The sequence below is a fragment of the Equus quagga genome, chromosome 7 (genome assembly GCF_021613505.1).
Source record: "Equus quagga isolate Etosha38 chromosome 7, UCLA_HA_Equagga_1.0, whole genome shotgun sequence".
In the NCBI taxonomy this organism is placed as follows: Eukaryota; Metazoa; Chordata; class Mammalia; order Perissodactyla; family Equidae; genus Equus; species Equus quagga.
The window spans coordinates 59,069,782-59,094,436 of NC_060273.1; the positions used below are offsets into that span (position 1 = coordinate 59,069,782).

The window sequence follows — 24,655 nt, forward strand, 5'->3', positions numbered from 1 at the left end:
TTGATTTTCCAAATAATTAGTTATACAATATTTTTTACACATCTAACACTTTCCTGATTTTCCTAATAGTCCCTGACAGAGGGTTAGGGTAATCACCAAAAGGGAAACTACATATCTCCATGAATGTCTTGCTTAATTTTCCTGGTTATACAACACTGTAATGATGAAAGTATTATTCTGTAGTTGACCCTTTTGTAAATCCGTCAAATAAGAAAATTTAAATATAGCTGTAGCTTCACACTGTTAGAAATACTACAGCATCTTTAAATTTAAATAGTTATTCATAATTTTAAAACTTACAAGATCAAAAACCATTATTCTATTTTTGGATCCATTACCTTTTGGTGTTTTAAATCTTTGCGATTTCTGAAAGGATACTGGTCCTTTCAACACTTCTGAAGTTTTAACATCATAAGCACCTGGAGATGGTGCACACCCTAGAGGAAACACAAAACATTAATGTCTCATCTAATGTTACTTATGATCTTAAGTTAAAAACACGTCATAGTAAAATGAGTAATATAAACGTAAGTTTGCCATTAATAAATTGCTTCTTTGCTTTTTCAAATGTAAAAATAGCACCAATTTGATATTATAAAGTAGGCCTCTCTACGAAAAACAGTACCATTAGCTTCCCAAATGCCCTTTACTTCAATTGGGTCAAAGAAACCCAGGCAACTGAGCAAAACAGCAGACGGTCTTGGGATGAACATCACGTAAGAACAGGCAATGTGGTTTTGTTATTAAAGATCGAATATAAGAAATAAAATGCTTGGAATCAACTCTACTCAAAGAGAGTCACTGAGGTAACTACCAGCAGATTATAGAAATGAAGCAACTAAAAGTGTCTAGCCTTCAAGCTCTAGCCTAGAATAAAAATTTATAGTGATAATTCATCTCTGGCTAGTATTAATATATCAGGAAATTTATAAAGTCATGTCATGTAAAGTACAAAATATACTAGACTAGATTTCTATGTTCCAGAAATTTATACTGTATAGCCTCATGTAACTGGAGTCCCAGATGGAAGGCATTTCAGAGTGTCTATTTCGTTTCAGTGACTTAAGATCTGGCTCTCAGGATTTATAAGAATAAAAACATTATTAGCATATATCTTCAGCTGATTTGGAATCAATAGATTTATGCTATTCTCTGAAAAGCTATTTAATTCAGTCTAGAGTTTCATGCAAATAAATAGGAACAGCAGGGAATCTGACCATTCCAAGGCAACTCCTGCTGTCCCAAGTGTTTTTCAAATAGAATCATAGGAACTCATTAGTATATCTTGACTAGCACACACAAAAAACGGAACACAACAGAAAATATCAATGTGACTCATGTTGCAAAGTTAAGCACTGTTTTGTGGGACTTTTGTTTCAGTTATGCGTAGAAATATAAAAATATATCCCAGATAGAGATATACAATTTCTTTTTCACCCTAGGACACAATTAAAAAGTATTAAAGTCATTGCTTTCATCAATTCACTAGGCCATAAAAACATCAAGGATAGAATTAAGTTTCCATCCCTCTATCTGAAACAATGATCATTTATAGGTACTGACACAAAGATTCCAATCTTGGGAGCTTTCGGATCTAAATGTGGTCAATAAGGGGTAGAGATAGTGGATTTCCAATCAGGAGAAATTCTGAAAACAAAGTGTGGAATTCACTGGGTATCTAAGGTAAAGGCAGACCCAGCAAAAAGCATTAACCTTGGCTAGCTCAGGTTTCTCAGACCTCACAAACTATTTACACCCTGGGGTGAAGGGTAGGGTGAGAGGGGCTTCCCTAAAACCAGGTAAAGGTTGGCACATCTTACAGCATCTATTTTACTTCTCTGGGATAGAGGTGGGGGAGGCAGGGGGGAACATATTATTATTATTTTTATTATTTTTTTAAGATTTTATTTTTTTCCTTTTTCTCCCCAAAGCCCCCCGGTACATAGTTGTATATTCTTCATTGTGGGTCCTTCTAGTTGTGGCATGTGGGACGCTGCCTCAGCGTGGTTTGATGAGCAGTGCCATGTCCGCGCCCAGGATTCGAACCAACAAAACACTGGGCCGCCCGCAGAGCACGCGAACTTAACCTCTCGGCCACGGGGCCAGCCCTGGGAACATATTATTTTTTAAAGCAAACAGGAGGTTTCAGAGAAAACTGTCACCATTACCGTTAGTTATGCCTTTTTGGGGAAGGAAGGGTGAGGGGATGCAGAGACTATGGTTATTCTCCTTTGCTGTCTGCTGTTAGGGATGCTTCTGTGGAAAAGTGTGAAAAGCAAAGCTCGAGACCTGGCAGAGCAGCCAGAAAATAAAATGATGCTGAATTCTAGTATTTTAGTTCATCATTAGGTCCACACTCTCAAAAGGGGATAATGGCCAGCAAAAGAAGGGATGGTGGACAGGGACTAAGCAGGATCATGTAAGCTGAGAACAACTAAAATCAATCTTAGCAGGAACCCTTCCCTAAAGACTAAAGAGTCAAGTTTGACAGTTATGGGGATTTAGACTTAAGAAAAACTAGGTTGAAATCCAGCCTGTACACCTACCAGCTCTTTGTGAGACTGTGGCATGTACCATTTTCATGGTCTTTTCCTTACTAACACTTAAATGTATGACATTATAGACATGACCTGTTAGAAATCTGGGGAGAGGGAATATGAGACAAAAGGAATGGGATATGTTGGGAGATATCACAAGCTTTCTGCAACAACTTATATCTTGATTAACAATGACTGGAAGATAACACAGGTAATCAATACTTGTATGCGAACAAAACATTATGCAGTACATTAAATAAATGCTTCAAACTTCCAGACCCCTTTATTTCCTATTTCTCCCACGTAGAATGGACAGCCTGCCTTCCATTTTGCCTGGCTAACTCTCACTTATCCTTCAACTCTCAGCCTGGATGTCACCTCTGAGTTTTCTCTGAAACCCCAAATCAGGTTAGAAATCTCCCTCCATAGCAGCCTGCACGTAGTGTTTCTATCATAAAACTTCTCAGTTTTGTAATGGTTTATAATAACATACTTATCCATCTCCCACATTAGAAAAAACTGCCTGAAGTTAGGGACTGTCTTAATCGTGTCTGTACCCCAGCATTTAGCTCAGGGTTGAGTTTGGCAGTGTGGCGAAGAAAACAGAAAGTTGTTGGTAATGTAGGACTGAGAAGAGAGTTTTGTAATCAGCCAGATCAGGGTTCAAATCCAGCTTTGTCTGCCAATCAATAGAGATATTACTAAGTGCAAAGTAATTTGTTGTCACAGGGCGATGGTGAATAAGACTCTCTCCTTTTCCTGTCTAGCGTTAAGACCCCAGAAAGTTACTTCTATTTGAGGCTGATTCTTCATTCATGAAACAGGAACAAAAAACAGTATCTACCTCATAGTATGGTTGTTAGGATTACTGGAGTAATATGAGAAATCACTACTGTGCCTCACACACATATCAAGCATCAAACAAGTGATAACTGTTATTACTCCCGAGACTGTGAGGCTGAAATATTGCATCAGTGGAAAAGCCAGTTTAATTCATTATAAAGCAAAAAAAAATTCACCTTAAAAGACAAACTACTGACAGCACTTAGAGCAGTTCTTTGAATAGCAAGGAAATAACAAGGTCCTTGAGTCTTTTAATTAAGAAAATAAGCTTGCGCTGAGCCATTTGCTCTCTTGGTCTTCCTTTGTGAGCAGTGGTGCTCGTTTCTATCTGCACGTCAGCTGATAGAAATTAAAGATGTAATGAGTGACTGTTAAAAAGCGTATATTATAATGGACAAATCATGGGCTTTGATGTTCAGCTCTACCACATACTGGCTGCTCAGCACAGTCATAAAAACCCTAAACCTCATCTGTAAAATGAGGACAATATCAGTATCTTCCTCATCTGGCTGTTGGAAAGAATAAACCAAATCTAGTAGGGAAGACTTTAGCCACGTCCCTGCATAGAGTTAGCATCTACTAACGATGAGAGCCTTACTAAGCACATCCAATGCTTCCTGGTTGCTGAGCTCATGCACTGCAGTGGTTAAGAGCACAGGATCCATGGAGGCCTGGTTTCATGCCGCCGTTCTGCCAATTTGGTTGGGTAACTGAGCAAATCTAAGTCTCAGTCATTTTATCAATAAAATAATGAATAATAGGATTACCTGTTAGGGATGTTGGTGAATTAAAAAAGAACTAATAATCGATATAAAGACTTAGTATGGTGTCTGGGGTGCTATCAATATTAACTGACACTATTTTATTTATAGTATTTTCGGTAAGTGCTACTGCCATAATTTTACACCCATAAACTGCCTTTATCAATCTTCCTTCTTCTATGACCGAATGGAATAGGCAAAAGAAACCCACAAGTTCCGACGAAAAGCAATGGTCAAATGTTTTTTTTTTTTTTTATCAGGGAGGCCTTCCGGATTTGACCATCAAATAGCTACCAATGCTTCCTCATGCCCATTCCCTTCCGTCTGCTTCAGTTTCTCTACAGCACTAATTGTTTACTGGCTGTATTCTCAACTGAAGGTAAGCTCCAAGGGGCAGGGACTTTGTTTCGCTCACTCTATCCTTATCATCTTGAATAGTGCTTGGCATGTACTAAACACTTAGTATATACTTCAGAAAAGTGATCAATTTAATGAGCCCCATCCCCGCTCTAAAATCGCCTCCCATATGCCTCTGATGAAGGGAACACCGAGAGGGGCAAGGGGCGTGAGAGCATCTCCCGTCCCCCAGCTCCTTTCCCTGTACGCACCGGAAGGGTCATTGAATCGTTTCAGGGGCGCCTTAGGAAAGGACATGCTGACGACCAGCTCCACAAACCGAAGATCACTAGCGCTCCTCGGCAACTTCCTGCGGCTTATTACGGACTTAATCGCTTCAAATTCAAATCTCCCCACTTATTCCCCGCCCATCCCGAAGTTAGCCAATTGCAAAACCAAGACCCTAGGTACACCAATCCAGGACGGGAACAGCCAAAGAGCATGCGCACTCGGCTCTAGCCGAGTCCAATCAGGTGGCCTGCGGGTTTAGGCTACCAGCCAATAGGAGACTGTTACTGTCTCCTCCCTCCGCCAAGCCCCGCCCACGCCGCTCTAGTTGTTATTCAATTGTAACCTACGCGCGAGGAGGATTTGCGCAAGCGCACTTCACACCCCAGAAGTTTGAAAGTTTGTGTTTGGCGTCACGTAGGGGACAGTGCAGTGAGTTCCAGCTTAACTGGTTCCAGCCCTCTCCAACCATTCCTTGGGTGTAAGCTTTTCAGGATTTCAGTTCTTTCAAACTGGGTTCTAAAAACGAACCCACGTTGAAACGTCAGCTTATATTCCTTGCGCATGTGCTGTGACCCGAGCAGCGAGGCCGGGGCGTGGCCTGAGCGTGGAGATTCCGCGCATGCGCTCAGCTCGCACGGCGCGGCTGCAGCCGGGAGGCGACTGAAGTATGTCGGCCCCATTTGAGGAGCGCAGTGGGGTGGTTCCGTGCGGGACTCCGTGGGGCCAGTGGTACCAGACCTTGGAGGAGGTGTTCATTGAAGTTCAGGTGCCGCCTGGCACGCGCGCCCAGGACATCCAGTGCGGCCTGCAGAGCCGGCATGTGGCTCTGGCCGTGGGTGGCCGCGAGATCCTCAAGGTAGCGGCAGGTCGGGGCTGGTGCTCAGCTTCTTCCCAGCCTCCCTAAACCCCCGCGTCCTGAACTTCGCGGTTTCCGTGGAAAGACTGGGAAAGCCTTACGGCGCGTCTGCGTGGCCGAGAGAAAATTGACCTGGTTTTGATCTGGTCGGAGCCCCACCTTCAGGGCCAGTCCTGAGTTGACGTGGAAATTTGAGGAGCCCATGTTTCAGGCTTTATTTCTAAACCAAATGAAGCTGCTGCTTTTCTCTGGGGTTCTTAAGCGGAGAACAACTTAACTAGATGGTTAAAGGAACAAATTTTATCATACGTATCCTTTCTTCCAGGCACTGAGTTAGGAGCACGAGATAGATAAGGTTCCTACCCTTGAGAGGTTGTATTCTTGTAGGGAGGCATAATAAAACTAAACTAATTAATATTTAGGCAATTATGGGAAAGTAAAGAAGAAAATTCAGGCTGTCGGGATGAGGATTCAGAGATGATGTCAGGTGATTTATTTTCTCATCTAAAATTAGAAAAAATCTGCATATTCGTGGAGCTATTAAGTAGGTGGTCCAGAAGTGTGTGAAGAAAATAATTAATATCCCATTTATTTTCACCAGTGCCCTTTGGATCTGGGACCCGCTTTGTCCTTGTTAAGCTTTATAGTTAAATTCAATTAACTTGAAGTTAGATTTCTTAATCGGATTGGATGCCAAGATGTTTGGTGGCGGTGTAGTGTAGTGGTGAGGGGAGACGACTTGGTAGGTGGCTCTGCTGTTTTTCTAGTTTTGTAACCTTGGGCAGGAGATGATCCAGTGTCTCCAAGCGTTTATCTGCAAAGTGCGGTAATTATAGTACCTTTCTCATAGGCTCATAGGATTATTTTGAGCATAACGTGATATCCGTGTGAATGAACATGTAGGAGTAGTGTCTGGTACTTAATAAGTGAAGACTACATGTTAGCTGTTATTATTTAGTATGGAAGTGCTTTGAGTGCCTTAGGCAAAAGCAAGAGTCATATGAAAGACATTGATTTATGTCAACTTGGGTCTTAATAACTTTTCTGCACATTTGTGCATTTCATAGTTTCCTGAACTTGGTTTAAGATTGCACTTCAGAGTTACTTTAGTAATTCCAGTAACTTTGGGATTTTAGCAATAGGTCTAACTCTAGGATTTTAGGTGTACACTTAGACCAATAAGATTTTTTTCACTAGTGTTGACATGAAAAGAAATGTTTTCTTTTTTATGTGACATTTTAATTTCATTTCCTAAAACTTAAATTTGGCAAGCAGCAACAAATCAAAATGGATTTGAGCGGATGCACTGTCTTTTAAACTTATATTTTGCTTTTATCTTTCTTAAAAACAAGTTTCTGAAAAATCAGTTAAAAACTTAATCTGACATCAGATCTGCAGTATTTGCTTTAAAATTTTTTAAATGCCGAATTGCCCAACAAAGAGATTGAACCAGTTTTTAAAAGTTTATTTTAAAAGACATCATTTCTTCTTAATTTCAGTGGGAGAGCTCTTCTTATAGTTCATTTTGATTGGTACAGTATTTCAGATACTAATTTCACATTTGGCTAATCAGTGATTAGTAGTATTTCTTTTTCTTCTAGAAGTTGAGTCCTCACCTTTCTTAGAGAATCCTGTGTTCTCTGTCATAGTAAATATTCCGAGCATTGTAAACGAGATTCCATTTCACTGGCTAGGAGGAAGCTTAGGGTTGAACACCTTTCAATGTGTTAAAATGGTATAAAATTTGATCTCTCTATTCTAACCAAATTAGAAAATTATGTGTGGATTAGATAGGAAATTAGGTAAGTCCTAAATCATGAAAGCTTTAAAAATTAATGAAATGTCTGTATTTTTAGTGCTTTATATGTCTGTTTTTTTCAGGGCAAACTCTTTGATTCTACAATAGCTGATGAGGGAACGTGGACTTTGGGTAAGGGTAATCTATTAGAATTCTTAGAATCTTTTTTAAAATTAATTTTGTCTCAGTATGTTTCCCCTGTTGTATTAGGTCCTTTGTCTTTGCAGCTTTGGAAGATATAGTGATAGAAATGTATTGAAAACAATTGTATGTCAAGTACATAATGGTTTTGGAAAATAAATTTAATGATGAACTCTAATTTTTTTGTGGTTTTTGTTTGTTTAGAAGACAGAAAAATGGTCCGTATTGTTCTTACAAAGACAAAGAGAGATGCAGCAAATTGTTGGACTTCTCTTCTAGAATCTGAATATGCAGCTGATCCTTGGGTGCAAGACCAAATGCAGAGAAAACTTACATTAGAGAGATTCCAGAAAGAAGTAAGTCAGATGAATGTATGAATATGTATAGTTAAACATCTTAAAATCGTAGAATAATTATTATTTGAAATTAATACTCAAATGTAATTATAAAAATGACAAAAAGTGTTTAGAGGAATTTTTTAAGTTAAATGATTAGAAAAATGATTGGCCTTTCTATGTATGGACTTGATTTTTTGTTTTATTTTCTTGAGAGGAATATGTTTGTACTGCCATGATTTTTAAGTTTAAATTTATATAATGTATACCAGTAATGCATGAATGAAGTCATAAACATTCAATCAATATAGACTTACATAGTATAAAAAAGTGAAGGGCACCTTCAGCGTCTCCCCATTCCATACCTCTGTCTCATTCTCATCAATATATTGGCTTGTATGTTTTGTTTTTAACATAAATGGAGGATCGCACTTTGTATATTTTTCATGTTGCTTTTTCCTCTTGATAATATATCTTGTGTCTCTTTTCCTCCTAGTACCAAATAGATAAAACATTCTTTTCAACTGCTTCAGAGTGTTTTCTGGTTTGAATGTATCATGATTATTTATTTAGGTATTCCCCTTTGATAAGATTTAGATTTCTCCATTTGTAGCTATTTCAAACAAAGTTTGTGCCTTCATTTCTGTGAAACTATTCAGATGTTCTTTTAAGATAGATATCTAGGAGAAGAATTACTGGATCAAACTACTGTTAAAGTTTTGGTGGATAATTTCCATCTATGTGATGATGATTCCCAAATGAATCATCTCTAGCCTAGACTTTTCTACAGAATTTTGGACTCACATTTCCAATTGCCTATTCAACGTCTCCACTTGACTGTTTGACAGACGTGTTAAATTCAACATGTCCAACCTGAACTCCCTAACTTCCCTCCCTCATTTGTTCTACCTCTAGCCTTCCTGGCTCAGTTGAGGAAACTAGTTGTTCCGACCCCCCAAAAATTGGAGAATCATTCTCCATTCCCATCGTTCTCTCACACCCTGTCCAATTTGTCAGGAAACCTTACTGGCACTACCTTCCAAATATATTCGGAATTTGACCACTTCTCACCACCCACTCTACTACCGCTCTGATCTGGACCATATCTAACATCTTGTCTGGATTACTCCAATAACTTAGCTGTTCTCTTCACTTCTACCCTTGCCAAGCTACGGTCTTCTCAAAACAGCAGTTAGAGCAGTCCTTTAAAATGCAAGTCACATTACATCACTTCTCTTCTTAGAACTCTTTCACTCTAGTAAAGGACAGTATTTTACAAGGCCCCACCTGACCCCGGTCCTCCGTGATCTGCCTGACCTCCTCTCCTGTTGCTGTCCCCTCATTCTGCTCAAGCCATACTGGCTTTTTTGCTGTTCCTTAGACATGCCAGGCTGTTTCTTTTCTGTCCTTTTGACTGCAATGCTCTTCTTCCAAAGCTTGGCTAACTTCTTCACTGTTCTCAAGTCATGGCTCAGTGAAGCATACTTTGATCTTTGATCATACACTTTAAATTCTATAATCTTCTCCTCATTTCCCTTACTCTGCCTTCTTTTCTTTCTTTCTTCTTTTTTTTTTCCTAGAGCAGTTGCCAACTTTTAACACACTAGAACAGGGGCAGGCACACTACGGCCCATGGGTCAAATCCTGCCCACTGCCTGCTTTTGAAGTAAAGTTTTACTGGAACTCACCTGTGCTTATTCGTTTGTGTATTGTCTTTCATATAGCAATGGCAGAATTGAGTAGTTATGACAGACACTATATGGCCTTGAAAACCTAAAATATTTACTACCTGGCTCTTTGCAGAACAGTTTGCTGATCTCTGCACTAGATAGCTTAATGGTTTATTATTTGTCTCCTCCTGTTGAATGTAAGCTCCACCAGAGGAGGGATCTTTGTCTGTTTTGTTCACTCTTAAAATCCACGTGCCTGGGGCCAGCCCGTGGCTGAATGGTTGAGTTCGTGCTCTGCTTTAGTGGGCCAGGGTTTCGCTGGTTTGGATCCTGGGTGTGGACATGGCACCACTTGTCAGGCCATGCTGAGGCGGCATCCCACATAGCACCACCAGCAGGACCTACAAGTAGAAGATACAACTAGATACTGGGGGGATTTGGGGCAAAGAAGGGAAAAAAAAAAAGATTGGCAACAGGTGTTAGCTCAGGTGTCAATCTTTAAAAAAAAAATCCACTAATGGTGTCCTCTAATGCCTCTGATGGTGTCCTCCAAATAGTAGGAACTCAGATGTTTGTTGAATAAATGAAATGCCCTCCAACAAAAACTAAAGTTGTAGGTAGTACTTACTTCATAGGATTTTTGTGAAGATTAAATATGTTAATGTATGTATAGGTCTTAGAACCCTGCCTGGCGTACAATAAGCTCTCAAAAAATGATATTAAAATCTGTTTACATACTGGTACTAAAGTATATGTTTGCCCATATACTTGTCAACATTGTAATATACATATTGATCTTCTAAATCTTTGTAAATCTGAAAATTGAAAAATACCTCATAGTTTCAAGTCCCATTCTGGTGGTTACAGTGAAGTTTGATATCTTTTCAAATGTTTATTGGCCATTTAGGTTTCCTTTCTTGTCAATTGCCAGTTCATATCTTTTTAGCATTTTCCTTTTGGGTTACTTATATTTTTCCTTATAAGTTTTGTTTTATCGTAATTTTTTTTCATATCTTTTAGAATCCTGGGTTTGACTTCAGTGGAGCAGAAATCTCAGGAAACTACACTAAAGGTGGACCAGATTTCTCAAATCTTGAGAAATAACCGCTATTTTTTTTGCTGCATTCTGTGGATCCTAGCAGTTGTTGCCAACTTAATCAAAGGAACAGATCATGTGGTGGAAGAAAAATGTGGATGCCTGCAGTTAACAAATTGCAAAATATAAATATGGTTCTAAAAATTGCATTCAAGTATGATTTACATAGGAAGCATCTTAAATACTGTGGGAACTATTCTATTGATATATAGTAACTTGTTTTTGGACTTGTTTTTGCTCAGCATGAAGTTTTATATGCTGCATTTTACTAATTTCATATTTAACCTGTATTTTTAATACAAAATTCATGAGGGTATAGATCATGTGAAATGACAGGGTGCCTTCAGGGAAAATTAAGTTTTTCTTTGAATAAGTGTGATGTGGAAATAATGTTCAATAAACTTTTCTAAAATAGGAATTGTGTACCCTTTTTCGAAGTATATGAGTTCACAGAAGGATATGATATTACTAAAGAAAATTTTAAGAAAGGAAAAAGCAATCCACAAAAAAAAAAACTTAACTCGTTAAAGAGTTATTGAAAATTTCTGAATTAGTGTATTATTCCTTGAGAGATGACTTTATTTCAAGAAATTGAAAAATAGCAAACCTAACAATAGGAATGGATTAATACAAAAGAGAAGTGGTCAAGTGAATGTGGCTGTTGGTCAAACCCTTTGTTGATGACAAAAAACAGATTATGGCCTGTGATTCTAAGTCAGTGGCATCATGTTGATCTTCAGTAATCCAGACATATAAGTAAGAATTGTCTTAAAATTTTATTTCATCCTTTTCCTGTACTTTTTAATTTTAAAAACTATTTTAAACAATTTCAAATGTACAGAAAAGTTACTAGTAAGCTACACAGAATTGTTTTCCTCCTGAACCATTTGTGTATAAATTGGTGACATGATGTCCTGTCACCTCAGAGGGTATGTATTTCCTTCAAAGGACATGCTCTTACATAATTACAACATGACCATTAAAATCAGGAAATGAGCATTGACACATTACAACCATCTAATCCCCACACCATCATTCCATTCAAGTTTAACTGATTGTCCCAATGATGTCCTTTACAGCAAAAGGATCCAGTCAGACTTATGCCTTCCCTTTAGATGTCAGGTGTCTTTAGTCTGCTTAATCTGGAACAAGTCCTTATTTGTTCCTTCACTTTTACAACCTTGGCACTTTTGAAGATTATAGGCTAGTTTTGTGCAATATTCCTCATTTTGAGTTTTGTCTGATATTTCTTCATGATTAGATTCAGGTCATACATCTTTGGTAGGAATGTTACAGAAGTGATGCTGTGTACTTATTGCATCCTATCGTAGTTAATAATTTCGATTTGTCCTTTTTCTGATAGTGTTTACTTAGATTACTAAGTGGTGTCTGCCAGTCTTCTCCACTGTAAAGATACTCTTTTTATGTTTATAATTAAGTATTTTGTGGGTAGTTTCGAATTATCATCATACTTTCTATTTATTTATATCTGTATAGACTCATGATTTCCTACTTTATTCAGTGGGTTAAAAATCTATTATTCCCATTACTTTGATGCTCATAGTTTTTCTAAATTTCGCCAGTGGAAGACCATTCTAGGTGGCTTCTATGTCCTTTTGACATGTCCTCAACATTATTTAAGCAATTTCTTAGTCTCTCGCACAAAATATGCCAGGCTTATTGTGATTTCCCTGCCCTAGCCAAAGAATCAGCCATTTTTCCAACAAGACTTGATTCTCTTTAGTGGAGAATGGTATTTCGAAGCCAAGATCTGTGTGCTAGTATACAATTGCTTTTGGTGTGTGTATATAATGCATACATTTACATCTATATTTGTTTCTATATCTACATATAGGAAAACCATGTGTTCACACTTAAACTTTCACTTGTAGTTTCATGGGGTTCTTTTTTGTTTTCTCTCTTTCTCTATAACTCCTTTCCACAACAGTGAGAAACCATATTCTTATCCTGAGTAATTTTGGTTCCCTGTTCTAGGTCATCTCCGCACATGAATGCCTTCCTCACTCTGCTCAGACTCCAACACCCTATGCCAAGCAGGGATATCCTCCTCACCTGCTTGGACTCTAACGCCCCACTCTGGGCCACTGTAGCATAGCCACATCCTTTGGCAAGGCGCCTATCTTGTACCCAATATTAGGAATGAATTATTGGGGAGGAGGCTTTTTCTTTTAATTAGCTTCTCTTGATTTTTTCAAAAATTTTATATTTTGAAGAAACATACAGTAAAATTAACTTTTTGCTAGTAGTTTTGTGAATTTTAACACATGTAGAGATATGTGTAAACACCTCCAAAATCAGGAGATTGAACAGTTCAATCACCACAAAAACTCCTCCTTGCTCTCTCTTTATAGTCACACCCTAATCCTAGCCTCAAACCCTGAAACCACTAATTTTAGTCTCTGTCTCTATAGTTGTCTTTTCAAGAATGTCATGTAAATGGAATCATATGTAATAATTAAAAAAAAAATGTTTTATTGAGATAGAATTCACATACCATACATTTCATGCATTTAAAGTGTAGAATTCGGTGGTTTTTAGTATAATCACATATATTCAACTCTCACCATAGTCAATTTTCATTTTCATACCTCAAAAAGAAACTCCATACCTTTGAGCTGTCATCCCCCAACCCCTCAAGCAACCACTGATTTACTTTCTGTCTCAGATTTCTCTGTTCTGGACATTTCATATACATTGAATCAGAGTATGTGATCTTTTGTTATTGGCTTCTTTCGCTTAGCATAATGTTTTAGAGGTTCATCCATGTTCTACTATGTGTCAGTACTTCACTTTTTGTATGGCTGAATAATATTCCATTGTATGTCTACCATACATTTATCCGTTTGGCAGTTGGTGGACTTTTGGGAGGCTTCCACCATTTGGCTATTATGAATAATCTTGCTATAAACATTCAAGTACAAGTTCTTATGTGCATGAATATTTTCATTTCTTACCTTGAAGTGGAATTTCAAGTTTTATGGAAACGTGGTTTGATCATTTGAGGAACTGTTAGATTGTTTCCAAAGTGACTGCACCTCCCACCAGCAGTGTATGAGAGTTCCAATTTCTCCACATCTTTGTCAACACTTATGTGACTTTTTGATTCTAGCCATCCTAGTAGATGTGAAGTGCTATCATTGTGGTTTTGATTTGCATTTCCCTGATAACTAATTTATCTTGAGCATTTTTTCTTGTGCTTATTGACCATTTGTGTATTTTCCATGGAGAAATGTTTATTCACATCCTTTGTCCATTATTTAATTGCATATCTGTCTTTATATTATTGAGTTGTAAGAGTTCTTAATATATTCTGGACACAAGTCCCTTATCAGATATATGATTTGCATATATTTTATCCTATTGTGTAGGTTTGTTCACTTTCTTAATGGTATCTTTTGAAGCATGAATGTTTTTAATTTTGATGTAGTCTAACTCATCATGCTTTGGGTGTCATGTCTAAGAACTCTTTGTGTAATCCGAGGTTGTGAGGATTTTTTTCCAATGTTTTCTTCTAAAAGTTTTATAATTTTGTTTTATGTTTAGATCTGTGACCCGTTTTATTTTTTGTAGAAGCTGTGAAATATAGGTGGAGGTTCATTATTTTGCATATGGATGTCCAATTGTTTCAAAATCATTTGTTGAAAAGACTATTTTCTTAGTGATTTTTGCACTTTTGTCAAAAATCAGTTGCCATTATAGTCTAGTTTTGGTCTCTCTATTCTGTTCCATGTATCTACCTTCCTCTATACCACACTGTCTTGATAATTGTAGCCTTATAGTAAGTCTTAAAATTGGGTAGCATGATTCCTTCAACTTAATTATTTTTCAAAAATGTTTTGGCTATTTTAAGTTTGCCTTTCCATATAAAGTTTAGAATCAGCTAGTTGGTATCTACAACAAGTCCTGCTGAGGTTTTCATTGGAGTAATGTAAGTCTTCCAATCCATGCACATGAGGTGTGTCTCTATTTAGGAGCTCTTTGATTTCGATCATCTGCATTTTCTGGTTTGCAGCTTATAGAACCTTCACGTCTTTTGTTAGATTTATTCCAGTGTTCATTTTCTGGAGCTGTTGGAAATGATTTTTTTTTCCAAATTTCGGTTCCCAATTAACATTGCTAGTGCAGAGAAATGTTTGATTTTTTTGTTGACTTTCTTTCCTGTGACTTTGCTAAACTCACTTATTCTAGTTTTTTATTGTTGATTCCTTGGAATTTTCTGCATAAACCACAAATAGGAACAGTTTTTTTTCTTTCGTCTGTTGTAGTCTGTAGGTCTTTTCCTTTTCTTGCCTGATTGCACTTGCTTGAAGAATAGAAGTGGTGAAAGTGGCCATCCCTGTCTTGTTCTGGATGTTAGTTTCAAAAGCATTCATTCTTTCACCATTAAGTATTATGTTAGCTGTAGGTTGTTATAGATGACCTTTATCAGATTGAGGAAGTTCCCATCTGTTCCTAGTTAACTGAATTTTTCTCATGATTGGATTTGAATTTTCTCAAACACTTTTTATGTATCAATTGATTTTCTTTTTAAAGATTTTATTTTTCCTTTTTCTCCCCAAAGTGCCCCTGGTTCACAGCTGTATATTTTTCAGTTGTGGGTCCTTCTAGTCGTGGCATGTGGGATGCTGCCTTGGCATGGCTTGATGAGCGGTGCAGTGTCCGCACCCAGGATCCAAACTGGTGAAACCCTGGGCCACCAGAGTGCGAGAACTTAACCACTCGGCCACAGGCCAGCCCCAGTATCAATTGATTTGATCATGTTTTTTTCTTTATACTGGTAATATGGTGGGTTATATTGATTAATTTTCAAATTTTGAGCCATTCTTGTATCTCCTCCCATCCCAAACTTGGTCATAGTTTATTATTCACTTTGTATGTCTGGATTACTTTATTGAGCATTTTTGTGTCTGTTCATTTGTGTTGTTGGTAAGTAGTTGTTTTTTTGTATTTGTTTTGGTTTGGCATCAGGTTAATGCTGGCCTCATAATATGAAATGGGAAACGATTCTTCTACTTTTTGGAAGAGATTTGTAGAATTTGTGTTAAGTATCTTCTTTAAATGTTTCATGGTATTTGCCAGTGAGATTGTAAACAATGAATTTAATTTTAAAAAATAACTGTAGGGGCCAGCCCCGTGGCTGAGTGCTTAAGTTCGCATGCTCTGCTTTGGCGGTCCAGGGTTTCGCTGGTTTGGATCCTTGGCATGGACATGGCACCGCTCATCAAGCCATGCTGAGGCGGCATCCTACATACACAACTAGAAGGACCCACAACTAAAAATACACAACTATGTACCAAGGGGCTTTGGGGAGAAAAAGGAAAAAAAAAATCTTTAAAAAAGGAAAAAAACTAGAACTTATTCAGGTTATCTACTTTCAGTGAAGTTTTGGTAGTCCATGTCTTTCAAGGAATTGATTCATTTCATCTAACTCTGTGCAGAGTTGTTTGTGGTATTTCCTTAGTGTCCTTTTAATGTCTTTAGAGTCTGTAGTGGTATGTCTTTCATTCCTAAGATTGGTCATTTCTGTCTTTTTTCTTTGTCAATCTTGCTAGAGGTTTATTAATTTTCTTGCTCTTTTCAAAGAACTAAGTTTTGATTTTGTTGATTTTCCCTCTTGTTAATTTGTTTTCAATTTCATTAATTTTTTACCCCTACAATTTTTATGACTTTTTCTTTTTGCTTGCTTTGGGTTTTTTTGCTCTTTTTCTAGTTTCTTAAAGTGGAAGCTTACATTATTGAGAGCTGTTTTTCTTAATTAAAGCAGTTGATACTGTGAATTACTCTCTAAGCACTGGTTTAACTGCGTTCTGTACATTCTGATATTTTAATTCAGTTCAAATGTTTTATTTTGCTTGAGACTTCCCCTAGAGTCATGAATTATGTAGAAGTCTGTTATTTAATTTCTAAGAGTTTGGAGATTTTCCTGTTATCTGTTATTGATTTCTAGTTTAAGGTCAGAGAACACACTTTGTATGATTTCAGTTCTTTCAGATTTCTTAAGGTTTGTTTTATGACATGGGATATGGTCTATCTTGGTGAATGTGCTATATGCACTTGAAAAGAATGCTATTTTGTTGTTTTAGGATGAAGTTTTTTATGTCAAGTAGCCAGTTGGTTGTTGGTATTATTCAATTCTTCTACATCCTTGCTGATTTTCTAGTAGGTCTGTAGATTAGAGAGGAGTGTTTAAGTCTCCAAGAATTGGTTTGTCCATTTATCCTTTCAATGTGGTCAGTTTTTGCTTCTTGTATTCTGTGTGTGTGTGAGGAAGATTGGTCCTGAGCTAACATCTGTGCTAATCTTCCTCTATTTTATTTAGGATACCACCACAGCGTGGTCTGACAAGTGGTGCAAGGTCCATGCTTGGGATCTGAACCTGTGAATCCGGGGCTGCTGAAGCAGTGTGCAAACTTAACCACTACACCACCAGGCTGGCCACTGCATCTTGTATTTTTAAGCTCTGATGTTGGGTGCATACATATTTAGGATGGTCATATCTTCTTGGTGAATTGATTCTTTTATCACTACTTAACATCCTTCTTTATCCCTGGTCATTTTGATTGCTCCTAAATCTACTTTATGAAATTGATATTTTAAAAAGGCTTATCTTTTAATTCATCTTATTTGACTTATATTTCTGGTTTTGGTTTATGAAAAATTACAGATTTCACACTGAGTAAGCAATAACACATTTTATAAAAATTATTCTAGGGGGCTTGCCTCATGGCGTAGTGGTTAAGTTTGCATGCTCTGCTTCAGTGGCCTGGGGTTCCAAGGTTCAGACCTATACACTGCTTATCAAGCCATGCTGTGGAGGTGTCCCACATACAAAATAGAGGAAGACTGGCACAGATGTTAGCTCAGGGACAATCTTCCTCACCGAAAAAAAGAATTCTATTATTAGGAAAATAAATTCACAATGGTAGTGTTGAAGTTAATATGGCCAGAATATAGTTGTCATTGGAAATTATACAATTTCAAGAGACCATTTAATCTTCTATTTTGGGAGGTAATGTGCAGGGTGCTTAAGAGCACAGCCTTTGGGTCAGAACTGCTTGGATTTGAATCTTACCTTCAAGTACCACATATGTGACCTTCAGCTAATCACTTCTTGGTGGCTCCAGTTCATTTGTAAATTGGGATAACTTCATTCAGTATGGATGATTACATGAGATGATTCATATAAAACATCCCTGTTCAGCCTGGTGGTGCAGTGGGTAAGTTTGCATGTTCCGCTCTTGCAGCTCGGGGTTCACCGGTTCAGATCCCAGGTGTGGACATGGCACTGCTTGGCACACCATGCTGTGGTAGGTGTCCCACATATAAAGTAGAGCAAGACGGGCACAGATGTTAGCTCAGGGCCAGTATTCCTCAGCAAAATGAGGAGAATTGGTAGCAGTTAGCTCAGGGCTAATCTTCCTCAAAAAAAAAAATAAAATAAAATCACTCATTTAAAAAAAAAATCTCATAATCATACCAGACAGTAAAAACTATCATTACTAACCACAGATGTTAGAAATGTCTATTGTTTTTAGATAGTATGTCACATAATTGTCAGGACATATAAGGTTCAGGTGCTCTTTTTAAAAATAACACTTGTGAAAAGAGGGATTATGATATATAATCTGACTCAAATGCAAAAGGAACCTTTTATAACAGTTTTTCTTTCATCAATAATTCCTTGTGGTGTCTACTTTATAAGATGTATTGTTAATTTAATTAAACATGAACAGTTCAAAATCATATATTGTTTCAGTTCCAATAATTACTAGTTGATCTAAAAGGCTAATACAATACTTGATAGTTACCAGAAATTACCAAACCACTTTGCTGGAATGCTGTCTAATTAGGTAAGACGGTTTGCCCAGAACTTTTGGTGGGCACAATCTAAGGGTGAGTTTGTATTAAGGACATCCACAGTAGTGATCAATCTCAAGGACAAAAGTGACCAATAGTGCATAAACACTAACTTTTTAATGAACATTAAGCATATTTATCAGTGTCTAGTTTAAAAAACCATCAGAAAGTAAAAAGTGTCAATTAGTCAATAGTCATACCATTAAAAGAGATTTTGTTTCTACTACCATGCATCTTTAGTGCTAAATTTAAATATACTGAGTAGATAGCTTTTTATTGTTTTTACCACATTGCCAAAAAAGTTAATTGAATCAGAGGAGAAACAGAAGACCACTCAGCAAAGGAATGCATTTCAATAACTTTATTGAAAGGTATATCCCTTGGTACCAGAACATAATGGTAGTTGGTTAGGTTACCTCTGCCAACTCAAAATTAACACTGATGTATTCAAAATACTGAAATCTATCAGCCTTTTGGGAAAACTGAAAAATTACCCACAAAACATGGTGTACAAAAGTATAAGATACATTGTGGTTCTTTGGTTTACTTTTCCAGTGCTTATTTACCCACATGATATCAAAATTGGGTACAGCCATCCTGGATGGACTCAGGCTACACGCTGTACTGAGTAACCGTTTACAACACTTTTAACGCTGTAGATCTCCTTAGATTCACTGACTTAATAGAAAATCCTGAACTCTACCATCAGTAATCTCACAATTACACAGATGCCTACTTACTTAGTAACTTTCTTTTGGCACAGTAGGGGCAATTTGTGAAAATATATTCACTTCCTTTTAAACAAAATTCGAAATTAGAAGCAATGACAGTTTTATAAAAACAGTCCTTAGTCCTTAGTAAAAACTTCTGGAGTGTTAAATCGGCAAGTTTTAAGAGGGATGTTAATTTACTTTGAGTTACAAATACAATAAAGACTAATTTTCTTGATGGGGCTAGGTTGCAGTAGATTTTGTATAAAATTTTTTTATCATGGATACATACAAACGTTACCTGTTTTCTAGAAAAAATATTAAAGATAATATGCCAAAATTACTAGGTCTTTAGTTTTCTTTATATAAAATATCCTCAAATTTAAATGTAATTCCCATGTAGCAATAAAGTCCGCATCTCTAGATTATGTATTACAGGCGCCAAGAAACCATTTTTACTGCCTAGAATAGTGACTTGTTATGTCTTAAAAGTGCATTTGTGAAATGTTGGTTTTGATGTAAACCTCTTAATTTAAAATTTAAATTAAGTAGGTTACCATTTTTAATTTTACCTAAATACAATATATTGACCCAATATAGAAAGTTGGATCAATGTTAGAAATGAAGATTCACAGTTTACCTTCCCAGGCTTATTTGCATTTCACATTTACGCTCTTAGCTTTGATTTGTATGCCTCACTCACAGATGAATTCAAATTTAAGCATAATTCCTGTACAGCATAATGTTAATTAGGCAGTTTTCCCAAATCTGAGCACATCAGTGCTAATCTAGTTGTGATGTTTTGAGGCTTCACAGCTTAAATCCATTAGAACATTAAGGAATCCACAGCTCAGGATTGTGGAGAGGCTTCAGAGAAGAGTTTTTGTTGCTGTAATAATCCTATTTAAACAAACAAAAAATCAAGTTATCAGAAGTGTCCCAAACATAAATCTTACTACCTGTTAAAAATGGACTGTTCATATCTAAGATTCATAATCATGTTATATGTAGATTTGTTCAACGTTAACATTTAGTCATGAGTAGAGAAAAAGTTAAATCACCACTGTGAGTTAAATTTAGAGGGCAAGAATGTATGTCATATCAGTGACGAAGTTTATGTTTTTTATGCACGTAACTACTTTGCAGTGTTCCAACTGCCATAGCAATGATACCCCCAATGTGGAGACAATCTACCACAACTTTTTCTTTAGGTACAACACCCAAATTTATACTGATTTTGCTTAGAAGCTAATAGTCTCAAATCAGTTCATAAATGCTTCAATTTGGTCCTGTTGTCCTGCTCAGGCTTGTGTAACTTTAAGTGAGCCAGAGCTTCAGTCTACATGTAACAAATGATGTGCAATTAAGAAAATACGGTTTTAGTGCTACTTTTAAAATTCAGGTCATTAAGGAGGATGCTGTTTTCTGAGCTGATAATTTAATGAAATGGCTAATGCGTATATCAAAGGTTGGATAATTCCTTACTCTGAGAGTTTTGTACCTTGCACGTAATAAATGCCCTCAAATATTAGCTGACAAGATCAGTCAAATCATTTTTCCCTTTGCTATTCAACTCCATTTTGTTTATTTTGAAAATAATTCAGATTTTAATTCTTGAAATGCAGAAGAAAACTGTAGCATTAGAAAATTTTCTCTATTTGGAGAATAACTATGAACAAATTTACCAATTAAGGGACCATTTCAGGAATTGTTGGAAGGTGGGTTATTCTGTAGTAACTATGCTTCAGTTGCCGTGCAGTACGCCCCGAAACAATCCATTTCAACTTCTGAACATTCGGTTTGGAACACTTGTTCGATGAATATTCAGTTAAACACTTGGATACAAGCTCTTGCCAGAAGGTCAAATCTCTGCCATTTATCTGTGCATAAATTTTAAAAAATTATTACTCAAAATAAAACTCCGACAGTATTTAACCACAGTAATAACTACAATCTTAACATGTGTCTTTCCTTGTCAAAAAAATTTGAGGATAAGCTACTTAAGTTTCAAATAAACACATGGTATCTCATTTTACTTCAGGAAATAGTACAAGTGGTTTAGTTTCTTTTACAGCTGTTAACAGGCTTTAGGCTATGACCTTGACGTACCTTGGAATGTTTCTGAAGACATTCTACTCCTTCTGTTAACTCTACACACTTCTGGGCTTGGATCTCCAATGCAATGATAGACAATGCCAACACAGAAGGCTAAAAAGAGATAAATTTTAAAGTAAATGTTGAATATAAAAATAGGTCTACAAATAGGTTTAACCTTTATAAAATATTTACCTTTGCTTTAGAGAATATGATCCTGCAGTAGCATGCCTTAAGTTGAGCTTCTAGTCTTTCAAAATTAAGGCTATTCTTCCTTTAAAAAGAAAATGAGGTTAATTTTACATAGATAATTTTAAATCTAGTCAAAAGACAAATTTTTAGAAAAACATTGAAGTTACTTTAAAGTGAAGTTTATGCACACTTATCATAGGAAATAAATTATTTGAAGTACAGAATTCCCCTTGCTTTGGAGATGCCACCACTATCAAGATTTCTTTTCATTTTAATAAATTTATTTTTGCATCTACTAAAGTTACTTTTTCCATAAATCTATTAGATGCTTAACTTATTAGTTTCTATAAGTTAACTAGTCTATAAATGGAAAATATAATTAAAAAAAATAGTTGAAATGTCCTTTAATCCCCAAAATTAGCCTTCACAGACTTCAAGAAGCTACTGACAATTTAAGGTCTTCTCACTTCTGCTGGACAGTGAAGTGAAATTTAAGGAGCCAGAGCTCTCATTTTATTTCTTTTGATTGGAATTCTCCCAGGATATTGATTTCATGCACCATCCAGACAACACCATTCTGACTTCCAAATCTCCTTTGTTCAAAACCAAGATCACATACCTTTCAAATGGCAAGTTTTCTTGAATGAGCGAATAATAGAGTTGCAGAAATTGAAAGGCAGTAGTAGCTTTGACTTTCCAACACACCTTCTCCAACACAATCTTTTCCATTCTCATCAAGTCTGAAACCGTGAACCTATACTGGCTGATTCGGATCAAGTCAGTTGCTAACGGGACATTCCTCTCCTCTTCTATTGATTTTACAGCCAAGTAGAAGCAGCTCAGTCCAACACACCCAAGGTGCTTGGGTTGTACCTAAAAAGACAATAAGCCCATGTCCTTACCTTATTTCAATTAAAAAAACAAAGGATAATCTAGAACTCAGATCCATCATTTCAAAACTGTATCTCTGAGGTAATATTTCTCACTTGAGAAGGACTTAACGAGGTCCACTCATATCTCAACTGTAGCCTGTCAACCCTATGCACCCCACCTGGAACCCACTTTTGAGTAAATGGACTAAGTTTCAGTAAAATGTTTGGCTCCAGCACATAAGAATTCTTACTTTTATTGTTGTTGTTGTTTAGATCACTGCAGAACTATAAGCACTGTGTTCTGATTGGACCAAATCAGTTACCTGGTCAAAGGCTTAAAGGAGGACTGAAACACCTTACAGCTTATGCACAAAATTTCCTTCCAGAATGTTGAGTGTTTCCAGGCTGTTTTCTTTGTAGTAACACATGTAAAATAGTTTTTAAATATTGTAGCACATATTGTTTGTGCTCTTGTAAAGCTCTATTCTCTACTGATCTCTCCTTTTTAAAAATTTATTGATCATTTTCTGAATGTCTACAATGAGAGGCAGTCAAAATTCTACCGGCCCAACTAAGTTCTGGTCAACTGAAAGTTTGAGAAGCCTTTACCAGTATTTGTGTTCTCCTCCTCTTCTTGGAACCCCCTAAGCAATATACTTATGCCTCTTTTGAGGTATAATTTATTTTTCTTATTATGCCGTATAACTGTATGATAATTGTCAGTGCAAACATTATTCCCACATAAGATTTTAATATAGTCAAGGGACAGATGTATATTATTCATCTGTGCAACATTTATAGTCAAAGGTCGTGCCTGCACATGGTGTCTAAAGCGTTGTTTAGTCTATTGAACAAATTTCTTGAATAATCCAATTAAAGACTGAGTTTCTTTTGTATATGATACATTGTTAGGTACTGAAAACTAAATGAGTTTCATTTTAATTGTCACATTATCTCATCATCCACCAATGACCATGGGCAAACAGAGAAAGCAGATGTATTTTTAACAGTCAAGCTTGGAAAGCTACACTGATGTCCTGCTTATCCAATATAGGGAAATAATTATATAAATGCTCCTCCTTCAGAAGATAGTCTCCTTTCTACTGTATGCAAAATGAGGCTGGAAATGCCAAGCATAAGCAAGACCTGAGTAGGTCTAAGGCTAAAACAATTAGAACTTTATATATGAGGAGAGATTAAGAAATATATACTCTGTTGACTAGGTATGTAGGTGATTGACAGCATCAAAAAATATATATTTATATTCTCTAATTCTTAACCATAATCTAGCATTCTGATTCTAACACATTTCTTTAACCTTAAAACAACAGCAAATAAATGAAAATACCCAACGTATCAAGAAAGATTTTTAAAAACAACAGCCAACTCTCTTACTGGGAGACCCTGCAATTAATTATTTGATATTAGACTATTTTTCACAGTCAAATCTAATAAATGATGTATTACTCTTGATTATAAGGAAGAGTATTCAGCAATTCTGTAGTACATAAAACTACTATGTTTTGGCTACTTGCTGAAAATAAAAAAGGTCAAATTTTTGACTACTAGCCCAAAGCTAGCAATTCCATCTCCAAAACACATTAAGCAAAACTAACAAATACTCAGGGTAATGTAGCTTTAAACATACCTTCATTTTGGACAGGAATCTGTCCAGTAAATTCACAGCTAGAGAAAATGTCTCTGTGTCGAAGCCAAAGAACTGAGTTAGACTGAGAAGATCTTTTACTTCAAAGTCCCTTAGCCTTGCAGTCATCCTGAGGCCATTATCGTGTGCAGATTCAATTAGTCTCAAGCCGCAGACCTTTGGCTGACATCTGGACTCCTGTTCCAACAGGGCATTCAGCTGGTGTAGCAGTTTCTGAGAGTCAGTTGTCAGTACCTCTATCATCTATGTATAGAACAAAGCCCAGAAAGGAGTGTAAGAATAGCCCTTCCTCCGCTGTGTTGTCCCAAGTGCTTTACAGCACAAGTCGCCCCTCTTCCAGTGCTGCTGGTGAATCTAGGTCACTGCACCATGCCACCTCTTACTCCCCCCACCCCACTCATTGGTCACATCCTAAATTGTGCGTTCCTAGAGGGCAGGAGCCATGCCTTTCTAAACAAAAATTGCAAAAAATACAAGAAGTACTTGTTCACGTTATTCATTGTCAAGAGAGAACGATGAATAGATGCTGTAAGACAGGATACCAAAACTTTGAAATGAGATGGTAGTATGTATTCTGCT

General features: G+C 36.7%; 3 protein-coding genes across 3 annotated transcripts in view; 1 reads left to right on the forward strand and 2 right to left on the reverse strand.

Annotated features, from left to right (window-relative positions):
• The window catches only part of HMMR (hyaluronan mediated motility receptor), a 35,487-nt gene extending 30,642 nt beyond the window's left edge, over positions 1-4,845 (reverse strand). Inside the window, exons 1-2 of the mRNA XM_046666850.1 lie at positions 4,750-4,845; positions 339-437 (exon numbers count right to left, since the gene is read on the reverse strand). Coding sequence (XP_046522806.1) covers positions 339-437; positions 4,750-4,795 — 145 coding nt within the window. The 5' untranslated portion in view covers positions 4,796-4,845. The remainder of the gene's footprint in view (positions 1-338; positions 438-4,749) is intronic.
• Positions 4,846-5,389: 544 nt separating this feature from the next.
• On the forward strand, positions 5,390-11,082 carry NUDCD2 (NudC domain containing 2). The gene is made up of 4 exons (XM_046665336.1): positions 5,390-5,624; positions 7,506-7,554; positions 7,768-7,919; positions 10,589-11,082. Exons 1-4 carry the CDS (start codon positions 5,436-5,438, stop codon positions 10,670-10,672), a joined length of 474 nt encoding a protein of 157 aa, XP_046521292.1. The 5' UTR covers positions 5,390-5,435; the 3' UTR covers positions 10,673-11,082.
• Positions 11,083-18,888: 7,806 nt separating this feature from the next.
• CCNG1 (cyclin G1) overlaps positions 18,889-24,655 on the reverse strand; it is a 6,880-nt gene continuing 1,113 nt past the window's right edge. The window contains exons 2-7 of the mRNA XM_046667944.1: positions 24,059-24,319; positions 22,158-22,411; positions 21,542-21,620; positions 21,362-21,460; positions 20,938-21,132; positions 18,889-20,152 (exon numbers count right to left, since the gene is read on the reverse strand). Of these exons, the coding sequence (XP_046523900.1) occupies positions 20,941-21,132; positions 21,362-21,460; positions 21,542-21,620; positions 22,158-22,411; positions 24,059-24,319 (885 nt within the window). The 3' untranslated portion in view covers positions 18,889-20,152; positions 20,938-20,940. The remainder of the gene's footprint in view (positions 20,153-20,937; positions 21,133-21,361; positions 21,461-21,541; positions 21,621-22,157; positions 22,412-24,058; positions 24,320-24,655) is intronic.